Raw genomic sequence first — 12,493 nt, forward strand, 5'->3', positions numbered from 1 at the left:
CATTCTTGGCGGTACGCAATCACACGCTATGACAGCGCGCGAGCATGGCTAGTTTGGTTTGATTTTGTGTCTCATTCTTTTCTTCATTTCCTCCCCCCCTCCAAGACAGATCCCTTCCTCCGCGCCTACTTCTCAGTGTACGACAAGTCTACCACTCCTCCTCGTGTCGGTCTGGCTCCTTCTCGCCACCCTTAAACCGAAAGGCGCACGTCGCTGTCCTAGCGCCGCCCGGTCGATGCCGCATTGATTTTGACACAGGTTGGGTTGTTTTGGCGACTTGGTTGTCGTCGATGTCGCAAGATGTGCATGGAAATAAAAGCCCGGAACAACACGCCTCCACTGATGCACCACAATAGTGTGTGTTGATTGCGCTTGTTTTGAATGCCACTTGGCCAGCTGTGTTTGTACCAAAAACCTGAACCGCAGAGGACACGGCTACAAAATCAATCATGCGAACAAGATGGTGAACGAGCTCGTCGAGATTGATGGACAAAGTTTCGACCTGGAGTCGACTGTCGAGGGTATCGGGCGAGGTTCACCCGTCCACGAATCCCTCAGTGCCTATGGTTGAATCTCTGATGTATTCATATCATTGTAATGAACCTGTCCAGAAGGAGTCGGAAGGAAAGTCGATCAGGGGGGTCAGAGTGAGAATTTTACTGCTCCTTTGCCTCTCTCAGGCCTCTCCCCGTCGCCTCTCTGACCACAACGCACGACCATAGATTGATACATGTTTTTGTACGACATGTACCGACAAAGTTAGGCCCAAATCAGTGTTTGTTTGTTGATTTCCTGCCACCTGTGATATGGTGGAGGATCGTCGCCAATCGCTCTGGCGGCCGTACCCCGTCGCACGGCTGCCGCAGCTCACGGCACACATTGTCGAGGACCACCCCACGCCCGGATGCGCGACTGTCACGCTCACGTCGTCGGACGAGGCCGCCGTGCCGTCAAGCTCGTTTGTCGCTGACTTTGCGACGCTGGCCAAGTGCGAACGCGGCCGCAAGTGCCTCGCTTCCATCCAAACAATGCTGCTCGAGAACCAGCCAGCGCACCTGCAGCTGCTGTTCCGCGTCATGGCAGACAGCCCGCACAAGACCAGCTACGCCGCCTGGGTCGCGACGGGCGAGGCCATCCTTGCAGACATGGACGCTGCATCTGCCGCATCTGCCTCTTCCTCGACCACAACCACGGCTCAAGAGACACAGGCTCAAGGGACACAGGCTCAAGGGACGCAGCCGCTCCCTCAACTCGACACGCCATCGCCGGCAGTTGTGGCCGCGAGCCTCGCCACTCCGACGACCGAGCTGCTCGCAGCATCGCCCACATCGTGGTATCCACACAGCCGCACGCTCATTCGTGTCAAGAGACCCGGAGAGTTTCTCCTGAGCAAGAATCATGGTAATTGGGACGACGGCATCGAACGCTCGTACGCTGACCTGGCATTGATGGCCTTGCGCGTGCTCGCCTACTACTGGCACGCCGGCCGCTTACCATTCGATCGCTACCTCATCCAGACTGCGGATGTTCCTACTCAAATGATGCTCTTGGGGCGCGATGTCGCCCCGAAGCAGATGCTCGCTGAGATTGTCGAAGGCCTCAACCAGCTCGGTCTGCCCTTGGACGAAGGCATGATCGACGGCACAAACGAAGCGCATGATGCGTACGCTCTGCCGCATTTGCGCCTCTACCCGCGATTCGACTGGGACGAGTGGCAGACATACCAGCTGACCTGCCCCCTTCTCGTCCGGCACCTCTTCCTGGCTGTCTGGCACGGTGACATCCCCAGCCTGAGACAGAAGCTCGGCGAGCTGTCGACATTTGTTGACAGCGGCGCTCCGCTGCGCCAGGCGCTGCCGAACCTCCCCTTTCAGTCAAAGAGCGACATCCCGGCTGCGGAAGTGTTGAGCATTATCGTCCAGCGAGTGTGTTTTGATGACACGCCACTCGATGAGCGCTCAAGGAGGTGGTGGTATTATCTGCCCAGGAGCAAGACTGACGCTGACCGCACGCTCGCCTCTGTGCTGACCGGCGAGCTACTCACGAGTTGCATTTCGCGCTGCCAAAGCCATGTCACGCTCCTGCATCTCGCGGTGCTGCGGCGCCATGCTGATGTGATCCGCATCCTGGTGACGGAGTGCGGCATGCCCGTCGAGCTCGGCCTTTGGGCCGCAGTGCGGTATGGCCTCGTCGACATGGCCCGGCTGATGGTGGAACTTGGGGCGACACCGACCCGTTTTCTTCTTGATGGGGTCGTTCGCAACCTCGACTGCGACATGCTCCGCTTCCTTGTCGCGGCTGGCGGCGTCGTCACGGCCCGGGAGCTCACCGTGTACACCCTTGAGCACGACATCCCACGCGCTGACTTCCTTCAGGCGTTGCTTGAGCTCGGCGCGCCCATCGACGCTCAGGTGCCGGCTCGGTACTATAATCCGACTTCTGGACAAAGTACAAGACCACATCTCGTCGATCTGCTGCCTCGCCTGGCAGCCAAGAGCACGCGCATCGTCCCGCTGCTGCTGTCATACGGGGTGCGGAGAGGAGCACGAGCTGCACTGCAACACGCTCTCCTCGCACGCGATCTGGAGGTCTTCCGACTGCTGCTGCAATCCATCCCCGTATCCGAGCTCGATATGCATCTGTGGGTCGAGTTAATTCCCCGGAGGCTGCCCGAGGCATCCAGGCCAATCTCGCCGGGTGAGACAACCCGTTTCATACTCGCGGTCGTCGAGTCCGGGCTGCCACTGCCCAGCGCCCTTCTCGCTGCCGACGGAACCGAGTTTGACTTGTTCGCCAACCGCGAATCGAACGACCTTGCTGGACTCTCGGATGCCGAGAACAGCATCTACCGAAGTGCGCAGTTTGCTGCGGGTTTCGTTGCCCGCAGCGAGGACCCTGCGGCCATTCGCATGCTCATTGACCACGGCAATGGCGCACCCTGGCTTCTGTTGCTTTGTGCGTCTGTTCGGCTTGAGCGCCCCGATCAGTTTGTCTGCCAAAACGTTGAGCTGCTTATTTACGCCCTGTCGCGACTGGAGCACGATGCGGCTGCGCTTGTGAGCGAGTTGTGTTTGCTCGAAACAGCTTGCGAGTTACGTTCGGCCAGTTGTGTTCTCCTTTTGCGGCTACTTGGCATTCCAGTCAACTATAGCCGAGAAGAATTACTTGCTCGGTTTCGCGCTGCGGTCGCGCGCCAGCGCCGTCGTGACATGAAGTGCGGCGTGCCCGAACGTCCAGTGACGGAAATGCTGATGGAGCCTTGGGCGCAAGTCTGGATTGCCATGCGTGAGTGCTGATGAGTGAGCATGCCGCTGGTTGATATGGCTGTGGTGGAGGCTGTTTGCTTGCTGACAAACGAGGGCTGCTTTGCTGTTTTTTTTTTGGCAGTCACTCCCCCCAAGATGTCGCTGTTGAATAGTGCTCGTCGGGCGCTCTTTCGAGCGCCGCAGCCGTTGCGCCGGTTTCTGTATGATGACGCTCAGCATACGTTCGGCGATTTGTACGAGCCGATTCCGCCGTCGTCGGAACTACTCGCTGAGGCACGCGTGGATGTATGAGGTGCGCCTTTTGGGTTCTTGTATTTGTATGAGCGTTTTGCTTGGAAAATCATTGTGTTAGCACATTTGTTTTCAAGAAACGACAACGCAGCAACATCTCAGCAAATGTGAAATTGAAAAACAAAATTAAAAAACGCACCATACAAATACATGAGAGACAGACAGACAGAGAGAGAGAGAGAGAGAGAGAAAGAGAGAGAGAGAGAGAGAGAGAGAGAGAGAGAGAGAGAGAGAGAGAGAGAGAGAGAGAGAGAGAGAGAGAGAGAGAGAGAGAGAGAGAGATATACTGTTATGTGGTGTCCATGGGTGCAGTGCTGGCAGAGTTGGCATCATCGTTTGGCTTCCTTTGTTTGCACTCGTCATCTTCCCATTGGCAGCTTTGAACGCATTCCGTTGCGACAAACAACTTGCGCTTGTCGGATTGGGAAATCTTTTGGAGATGCTCCAGATGGTTTCTTGCGGTGGTGTCTGCGGTCGGGCCTAGATTCGTTAAACCAGCCTTGAGATGACTCGTGAATGCGGTCCAGAGCTGTGGTTCGTCTTCGGCATCGCACACCGCTTTGTCCAAACCCCTGCAGTCGCACTCGCACTTCTGCGGACCTTTTCGATCCTTGAGATCGCCAACAAAGTCCTGGTGATTGCCGTTTCTTGGTCCCTCTTTCCTTTTTCTTTTTTGCTCCTTGACCGCGGCACTCAAGATTGAGTCGCCCGCGCCTCCGTTGCCGTCGTTTTCGTCGCCGTGTGTTCTCGTTCTTTTCGGGTTGTGTGGGTCTGGATCGGTTTTCCGCTTTTGTGCCACTCTCGCAGGTTGCGATGCAGACACCTCAACATGATCCTCGCATCGGAGTGGGAAGCGACAGAAGGCGCTGAATCCTTGTCGTTGGTATTGGAGAACGTCGCCCCACTTGCATTTGCAGCCAGGGCCGATGGAAAACAAAGCCAATTTCTCGCCGTTTTTTCGCTCGTTGACTTGACCCTTACTGTCGATAGAGCTGCCGGCACATCCAGGCTGTGAGGCCGGTGACTCTTCGTCGGCTTTGTCGGCTTTAGACCGAAGCTCCCGGTCTGACGGGGGCTTGGAGTCGAGCTGGTCTGGTAAATTCCAAAGTTGCTCACTGGCCAGTTCGAGCTCGAACAGCATGTCTCGCTCCTCTCTCCTAAAGCAGATTGATGTGTCGTCAAGAGCGTTCTCGAACACTGTCTGAAGCTCCTCCGCATCGCCCGGGTTTGTGGAACCGCAGTTGCGGAAAAGGTCGGAAGCTTGTTGAGCTTGTGGGGTAGCTTGTTGAGCTTGTGGGGTAGCTTGTGGGGGGCCCTGCAGCGTTTGCAGCAACTCGTCAACACTGCCAACCTTGATGACGGCCGAATATTTGTCGGTGCGCTTCTTTGGTTCCAGTGATTGGTTTTCGCCCCAAAAGGCAAAGGTGCCCACGTTTGGGACGCAAACGGCCGTCCAAAACCAGCCAGGGATAGCGACCTCTTTGTTTTTCGGTAAAACATCTGGGGCTTTCGTGAGTGCCACGCCCGTCATGACAAACGCCTCGTTAGCGGGCTGTCTGGGCGATGGGGGCGCTGCCGGCTGTGGGGTAGCTGCGGCAGCCGTCTGTACTGGCCGGGCCGCGAGGTACAGCGCTGCCCGGAGCGCGCACTCTGCGCGCGACCAATAGACTCGATTGAATCGCTCGTATTGCGGCGCCACGTTGACGAGCGCGAAGGTCGCGTAGGCATTGGCAAAATCCTCGTCTACGCCCGGTTTAGCTGAGACATAGCTGTTGATCGAGTTCGGGTTGAGGTGCCCACGGTCAAATTCGCTGTTTTTAAAGTCCCGATTCTTGGCGGTTCCGACGTCCTGCTTTAGTAGTTTTTCTGAATGAATGTCGACGAGGCCAGCAGCCAGTGGCGAGCCGTCGGGCAGGAGGATCAATTCTGATTGATGAGTAGAGAAACAACGCGAAATGAATTTAGAGGGAGATGGAGAAGTCAATCAAACGAACATCGTTCCAGAGCGTACTCACCACCGGAATGAAGAAAATTGGTCGGGTCTGGACGAGCATGCCGATGGCCGTTCTCCAATGATTTAAAGCTTTGCGATTTGCCAGGTTTCTCGAGCGGAATGCGGTAGGCGGAGAAGACGGGCATCTTCATGGCCTTGTCATAGAGGGTCAGGTAAGCCGGTTGAGCTTCGGGCAGACTCAGAGTGTGTGCTGTGCTCGTTGTGTCCTTGAACACGTACGCCGTTCGGTCTTGGTCTGCCTTCGAATCCGACTGAATTTTTTGCTGAGCGGCGGGGAGTGCAGTGCTGTTGAGAAGCGTCACACAAATCGGCACGAGTCGGGACGGGTCGAAAGTCGGAGAGACACCGGTCTGTGAGCCGCTGGCCTGTGAGCCGCTGGCTTGTGGCATGGAATAAAATGCTATCTGCTTTTCGATGTGCCTGTAGAACCAGGCGGCTGCCGGCGGCGTCGCAGACTGCAAAAGGGCTTCCTTTGGATTTTCGGTTTCTGCTTGCATCAGCATCATCTGCTCGCTGAAGTGCTGCCTGAGCATTCCCTCCTGGTTTCGCGATAACGGGGCAGGCGGCGCAGGTTGTGCAGGCGGCGGAAATCGAGCAGCGCAACCAGCTTTCAACATCTGATACCAAGATTCGACGAAAGTCTTCAACTCGGTCTGGTCCCAAAAGGTCACGGAGCCACAAATATAACTTTGGTCATCCTCCTCGGTGCATGGGTTTGTCTCGACCAACTCTAGAATATCCGGGGGACCGACTGACTGAACAATCAAGCAGAGTTCTTGCTCGGCGTCATTCTGCCCGTGGATGAAATCACGACAAACGTAGTACGCACTGAGAAAAAGAGAATTTTTGTCGATAGTGCGCCGACTCCTCAAGCTCGTCGCGTTGCGTTTCGGGTCGATACAAACTAACGCGTCGCCGACAGAGCACACATCGACTGCGTCACTCCGTGCGTCCAGATTTGCGTCGCGTCGAGCGGTGCCGCCAGCCACGGACTCGACAGCCTCATTGGCCAGGTCGTTCGGGGGATCAACCGCTCGCGAAAGTAAGCGCTGAAGCTCGTCGTCGCAGCCGTCCCAATCGCTCAAGCCGCTGATCAGCGCCTGGCAGTTTTTTGCCGGGTCGGTGCACTGCCACCTGTGCCACATGCGCTGCAGCTCGCGGCCAGAAATGTGCAGCAGTCTGCGCTTGCGCTCCGTGCTCACGAGCGAGAACAAACACATGCTCGGGTTGCAGCGGGTGAACTGAGGCTTCGTGTCGCTGACGACGTTCAGCCACGTATCGCGACAGTACGCGCGCATGCCGTGCACGTCTTCGACAACTCGCAGGTACAGGCTCTTGCCGTTGCCTTCGTGCTGCTCGATCAGTGCGCGCGACAGCTGGACTACAACCACGACAGACCTGAGGCCACCGGCGCGCCACGACTTGACAGCTTTTATCGGGGCGTCAGCTGCTGGTGGCTCGTACTGATCGTGCTCCTCAGGGCGGTTGAGGAACTCGGGCGTCGGCGAGCACGATGCGACGTTCAAAAATCCGCTCGGCTCGACGCGGCAGAACAGCCTCCCAACGACGACGTTTGTGTCTGAGCCAGCGGGCAGTGGCCGGCGACTGCGCGCGGCCAGCTTGCCTTTGACCTTGTCGTCAGCCTCGGTGTCGTCAGCCTCGGTGTCGTCAGCCTCTTTGTCGTCAGCCTCTTTGTCGTCAGCCGTGCTCGCATCGCCGGCCATATCCATGCTGTTGGGGTCTTCGTTAGGCGAACCAACAAGTACCTGGATGGTGACTGCCAGGCAGGACGCCTCGAGATGGGTTGTGGCCGTCCAGCGGATGAACACGAAACGCGACCCGTCGGGTTCTGCCAGCGAGTTGGACTGACACTGCAACAAGCGCGAATTCGCCGTGCCAAACGTGGAGAGATGCGTTTGCGAGTCGGCAAGCAGCTTCAGCCCCTGACGCAGCTCGTTCGCAAGGTCGCGAGCATTCTCGTGCGGCTCGTCTTCAGCCTCACGCTTGTTGAGCTTCTTGCGTGGCTCGGCCATTTTGCGCTGCAGGCGTTCGGTGTCAAGGTCTTGCATTGCATCGGAGATGGCCGGCGCGATGGGTGGAAGTTCACCATTGCCCTCGCCAATTCGCCGACGAAGCGACTCGTTCTCAGACGCCACGATGCTCGGCACCATTTCGGTGAAGCGACCCTCGTCCACGGCAACGACAAACGCCTCGGGGAGCGACGCACAAAGGGCGCTGCCGCTCAGCATTGTGTCGTTTGTGAAGAACAAGTCGCCGACGCAGACGAGTTTGGCCGCCCAGCCAGCACCGACGAGCGCCGTAACAGGGCCCGGACTGTGCCACACGTTGCGCCGCAGCATCGCCTCCAACGCCACCACTCCTGCCGCCGACGCACCTACATGTGCCGGCGCAAACTGCAGTTCGGTGGGAAAGCCCCGATTCTTCGCCAGCGCCCGCCACACGCCACTCCCAAGCGCCACAGGGGAGGGGCTGCGTGGTGGTACGTGTGAGCCGGCAACTTCCATAGTGAGCAAGCAATCTGCACCAGCACCGGCAATGGTTCTAGGGGCGCGGAGGCAGCGCGCACACGCATCGGCCGCGGCGGCCAGAAAAATACCGCCGGGTGCGATCGGTGGCGCAGGGCCAGCGGTGGCAAACATGCGCTGCGCAAAGGCATGAAGGGATGGCGGCGCACCGTGCAGCAGCTCGAGCGCTGGCACGAACGGGTTGGTCGTGAGCGCCATTTGAACGATCGCGTCAATGCCCGTGCTCGTGTTGAGTGAGATGCAGAGGATGGCGCTCAGGGACGTGTCCTCCGGGTCAAACCAGAGGCGAGACGGGATCTCGGGCGCCAGCGTGCTCGTGCGCATGTCGACCGGCAGCAGCCGCGGGATGGTCGTCGTAATGACAAAGCCGTTCGTGTCCGCGGCACTGTCCTCACTGTGCTCGACCGCGAGCAGGGCCGACAGGAAGGGCTGATTTGAGGTGCGTGCGAGATTGAGGCCGATCGGGTCAAGCGGCGGCGCGTGCGGCACAAACACGTTCTCCGTCGGATCGAACGTGGTGAAACCGTACAGGTCATGCTCGTTGGTCCAAACGACGTGCTGGTGCGTCGGGAAGCGTTGGCGCGAGCGTCCATCACGTTGCGCAGCGTTGGCGCAAGCGCAGTATCGGCGCCGAGGTCGTGCGCAAACACTGCCTGCGGTGGCACGAGGCGCACCGTGTTGGTGTGGATGTTGATCGAGTCGAAAAAGTAGTACGGCTCGACGGCACTGGAGCGAAAGTAGAGCCAAAAGTCAACGTCCTCGTTTTTGTGGTTGCGGCAATGCAGGCGAGGGATGGTGGTGCTGCTGCTGGCTTCAGCAATGCTCGCCACAAACATGGCAGCGCAGATTAGCAGCAAGCCAAACAGCTGCAGCGGCAGTCGGTCGTGTCTCGGCATTCGAGGCAGATGATGATGATGATGAGTGCGAGTAAACAAACGCATGGCAATGGAAAGAGTGCAACAGAAGGAATTTGCTGGTTTATTGACACAAGGACAAAAAAAAAAACAAAAAAAAAAGCAAAAAAACAAAAAAAGCAAAAAAAAAAAAAAAAAAAAACGCCAAGCGTTGAGCGTTGTTTGGCCTGTTTCGTTTCCGCTCTTTCGTCTTCGTGTTCTTGTACTGATTAGGATTCAGAGGAAGATGAGTGCATGCGTGCACACGCATGAGTGGGAAGAGTGCAAGTGTTTTGTGGTCTTATCACGATTGGTTTTTTTTTTCCGAGTGTTTGGGGTGGGTTTTTTTTGTGGGTTTTTTTGCTTTTTGCTTTTCGCCATTCTTTCTTTCGTCGTCTTTTGTCTGCTTTCGTCTTCTTCCGTCTTCTTTCATCTTCTTTCATCTCCTTTCGCCTTCTTTTTCTGATTCCACCTCGAAGAAGATGAGTGCTTGCAAGCACACTCGTGGAAAGAGTGCACCAAATGTCATTTTTTGTTGGTTTATTTTTTTAATTTTTTATTTTATTTTTTGGTTTGTGTTCCTCTGCCGCTTCTTCTGACTCTCAATCGCTCGCCTCTCGCGCTCGGTTCCGCCTTGAGATGACCACACACGCATACAAGTGCCTTGTGTGCTGCTGCTCGTGGAGCGACAACGCTCGTCATTATCTTATCGTTTTGAAAAAACCGTTCCACATTTGAAATTCAGCTCAGTCCTTTACTTTTCTTCTTTTTTTTTTTCTTGTCCTCGCTTGGATCTCTGGTCGCTTTTGGGTATTCTTTTCGAGCCACACTCTGTTGCCTTGTCTGTACGTGAAATCCTGTGACTGGCGCGTGCTGATGCAGAGCGGATTGCCTCATGGCTTTGATCGTTTGTTTGATCTTGTTTTTTTTTTTTTGCATTTTTTGCATTTTTTTTTAAAGGTGTGCTTTTTCATTCAACCACAAACATGAGGCGAGCCACGCGGTCACCCGTTTGGTGGCTGTTGAGCCTGCTGGTCGTCGCCCGTGTTTCCTCTGGGCAACACGACGCATGCGACTTTTGCGCATGCGAGGGATTGCCCGTCACCAGAATCACGAATTGTAGTCCAAGTCTCGAGAACGTCCCCACCTGGATTCCACCCTCGGCGGAAGAAATGTAATCGTACCAAAAAAAAACAAACAAACAAAAAAAAAACCAAAAAAAAAAACCAAAAAAAAAAAAAAAACAGGAAAAACGTTGTCGATTCCAGCTCAACTCGATCATTCCTGACTGACAGGGTCGTCGTGAACACGGCTATTGGGTTTCTTCTACCCTATGCATTCGTTGGTCTTTCTTCAATGACCGTGCTGTAAGCCCGAGATTTTGATTTGACATGTTTGTTCGCGATCTGATTTTGTTTTGTTCACTGTTTTTTTTTTTTTTTTTTTTTTGGTTTGTTTGGTTTTAGCGGCTTACAACTCAACCAGATTTCAGTCATCCCCGCCCATGCGTTCTCCGGCCTTGACGCCTTGAAAATCTTGTAAGCGATCGTTGCCTCCTTGCCAAACTGTGGATCAATCTGTCGCCCACTTTACAACTTTACAGGGACCTGCACGGCAACGGCATTTCCGACCTGTCCGCGACTGCGTTTACAGGCCTTTCAGCGCTGACATTTCTGTACGATCACATCATTGCTCGTCTTGACGATGTTTTGACGATGAGGCCTGCACCACTGAGAGCCGCTCACTTTGCTCCTGCCATTCAGCGATTTGTCTTCTACCGGTCTCACGCGGGTTCCGCGCGGAATGTTGGCTGGCCTCAATTCTCTGCAGATTTTGTATGCTAGCTGTCTCGCTGAGTTACCAACATTTCGTGACGGCTAACAATGCTGACTCTCTCGTCTTGTCAACAGGGACTTGTCCAACAATCTCCTTTCCAACTTGCCTCCTGGGTTGTTCCGGGATTTGTCCGTACTTGCGCAAGTGAATTTGCAAGGGAACTTGTTCTTTGAAAACGCAACTGCCCCTCCCGGCACCTACAGATCCGAAGCAGGCAGCTTGTATAGTAAGGCATGCATGACGTTGCTGTGTTTAGGACTGTTTGTCAATGTTAACTGTTTGTCACAATTTTTGCCTCTTAGAGTGTAGCACGAGGTGTGACACTTGCTACGGAGCGGGCCCAGATGCATGCTGCGCCACGTACTGCCTCTCATGCAACTCGACCAATTGCACATCGTGCTATGTTGGTTCTGTCATGGTGGACGGTGTTTGTCGCCCACCGGCACCTCTTCAAATCATTGCTACCAGCTTCCCCGCCACAGCTTTTTGGAACACTGACATTCAAGGAGTCATTACCCTCCACAATTATGGGAATACCTCGTTGGACAACGTCAAGTTGGGAATGTGGCACGGGTACGGTCTGCAGCTGAACCTATATCAAGAGCCTGCACCCTACCTATTGCAAGCTCAAGTTCAACAAGAGATAACTAGACTTGCATCGTCGCTTGACAATAAAATCGACGACATCGGACAAGTTTCCCTTGCTGCAGGTCAAACTCTTGCATTCCCTGTCAAATTCAATCTTCAAGGTCGCGAGTTGTTGCCCCTGATCTTTTTCGCTCTTTTCGACTCTTGGTCTCTGCTCGTTCAAGATACCAGCGACTCTGTCGGTGTGATTCGGCTCATTAGTCGTGAGTGATTTGTTTTGTTTTGTTCTTTGTTTGTTCTGTTGTTGGTCGTTTCTTGCCGAGTTTGAATTGCTGACGCGTTTCCTTTACGTTTCTCTTTGCAACGCTATTCTTGTTGGCCAATCAGCGCAAGAAACCAACATTGCCGTTTCTCCAATCGCCAATGATGCTGAGCTTGTTTGTGGCTGCACACTGGCGATCAACGAGATGCCTGAACTCATGCTTCGGCGGCCGCTGGCAAAGCACCTTGTCCCCCTCGACACGAACGCCGTTATGGATCGTTTTCAGCTTTGCGCTCTTGCTACGGGCGGTCGAGTTACACTGCTGAATGTCACCACGGGCTCCAACCGCGCGTCGTGCCAGGAATCGTGCTTCAACTCGCCAACCTGCTCCTCCTTCTTGACCAACGATCCTTACGCTGCAAACACGGATCGGAGCATCCCACCGCTGTGCATTTTGAGCGGGGCTGATCGATTCGACAAGCAGTACCGACCAATCAACGCACTTCGCCGTGACACGTACCTTCAAGTCGACGACGTTATTGCTGCCAACTCGAGCGCCAATCTGAACAACATCACGTCCTTTCGCACTTTCGACGCACGCTTCCCGGATCGACCGTCTGTTACCACGACGATTTTGGCAGGCCCTGGGAGGATTATCGCTCAACCTTTCGCTCCACATGCCGTTGAAGTCGTCTCTGGGTTTTACGTCGCCAGCACGACGGCTGATTTCCGGTTTGCGCTGTTGGTCAACCCCGCATTGCCTACCGTTGAATTGGAGTTTATCGAAGCCGAAGTTC

The 12,493-nt window shown here is 55.2% G+C and overlaps 3 protein-coding genes across 3 annotated transcripts; 2 read left to right on the forward strand and 1 right to left on the reverse strand.

Moving 5' to 3' along the window:
* Positions 1–806: 806 nt before the first annotated feature.
* CAOG_09204 (hypothetical protein) lies at positions 807–3,557 on the forward strand (the record flags this gene model as incomplete). The annotated part of the gene is made up of 2 exons (XM_011272619.1): positions 807–3,285; positions 3,388–3,557. 2 exons carry the CDS (start codon positions 807–809, stop codon positions 3,555–3,557), a joined length of 2,649 nt encoding a protein of 882 aa, XP_011270921.1.
* A 289-nt stretch (positions 3,558–3,846) lies between these two features.
* On the reverse strand, positions 3,847–9,013 carry CAOG_08285 (hypothetical protein; the record flags this gene model as incomplete). The annotated part of the gene is made up of 4 exons (XM_004341955.1): positions 3,847–4,037; positions 4,539–5,483; positions 5,573–8,675; positions 8,714–9,013. 4 exons carry the CDS (start codon positions 9,011–9,013, stop codon positions 3,847–3,849), a joined length of 4,539 nt encoding a protein of 1,512 aa, XP_004342004.1.
* A 983-nt stretch (positions 9,014–9,996) lies between these two features.
* CAOG_08286 (hypothetical protein) lies at positions 9,997–12,471 on the forward strand (the record flags this gene model as incomplete). Its single annotated transcript, XM_004341956.1, has 8 exons — positions 9,997–10,184; positions 10,306–10,377; positions 10,477–10,548; positions 10,614–10,685; positions 10,774–10,845; positions 10,921–11,072; positions 11,149–11,697; positions 11,822–12,471. Coding segments are annotated over 8 exons (1,827 nt in total), but the record flags the coding sequence as incomplete, so codon positions are not given.
* Positions 12,472–12,493: the final 22 nt, after the last annotated feature.

This window comes from Capsaspora owczarzaki (genome assembly GCF_000151315.2).
Source record: "Capsaspora owczarzaki ATCC 30864 unplaced genomic scaffold supercont2.23, whole genome shotgun sequence".
NCBI classification, from domain to species: Eukaryota; class Filasterea; order Ministeriida; family Capsasporidae; genus Capsaspora; species Capsaspora owczarzaki.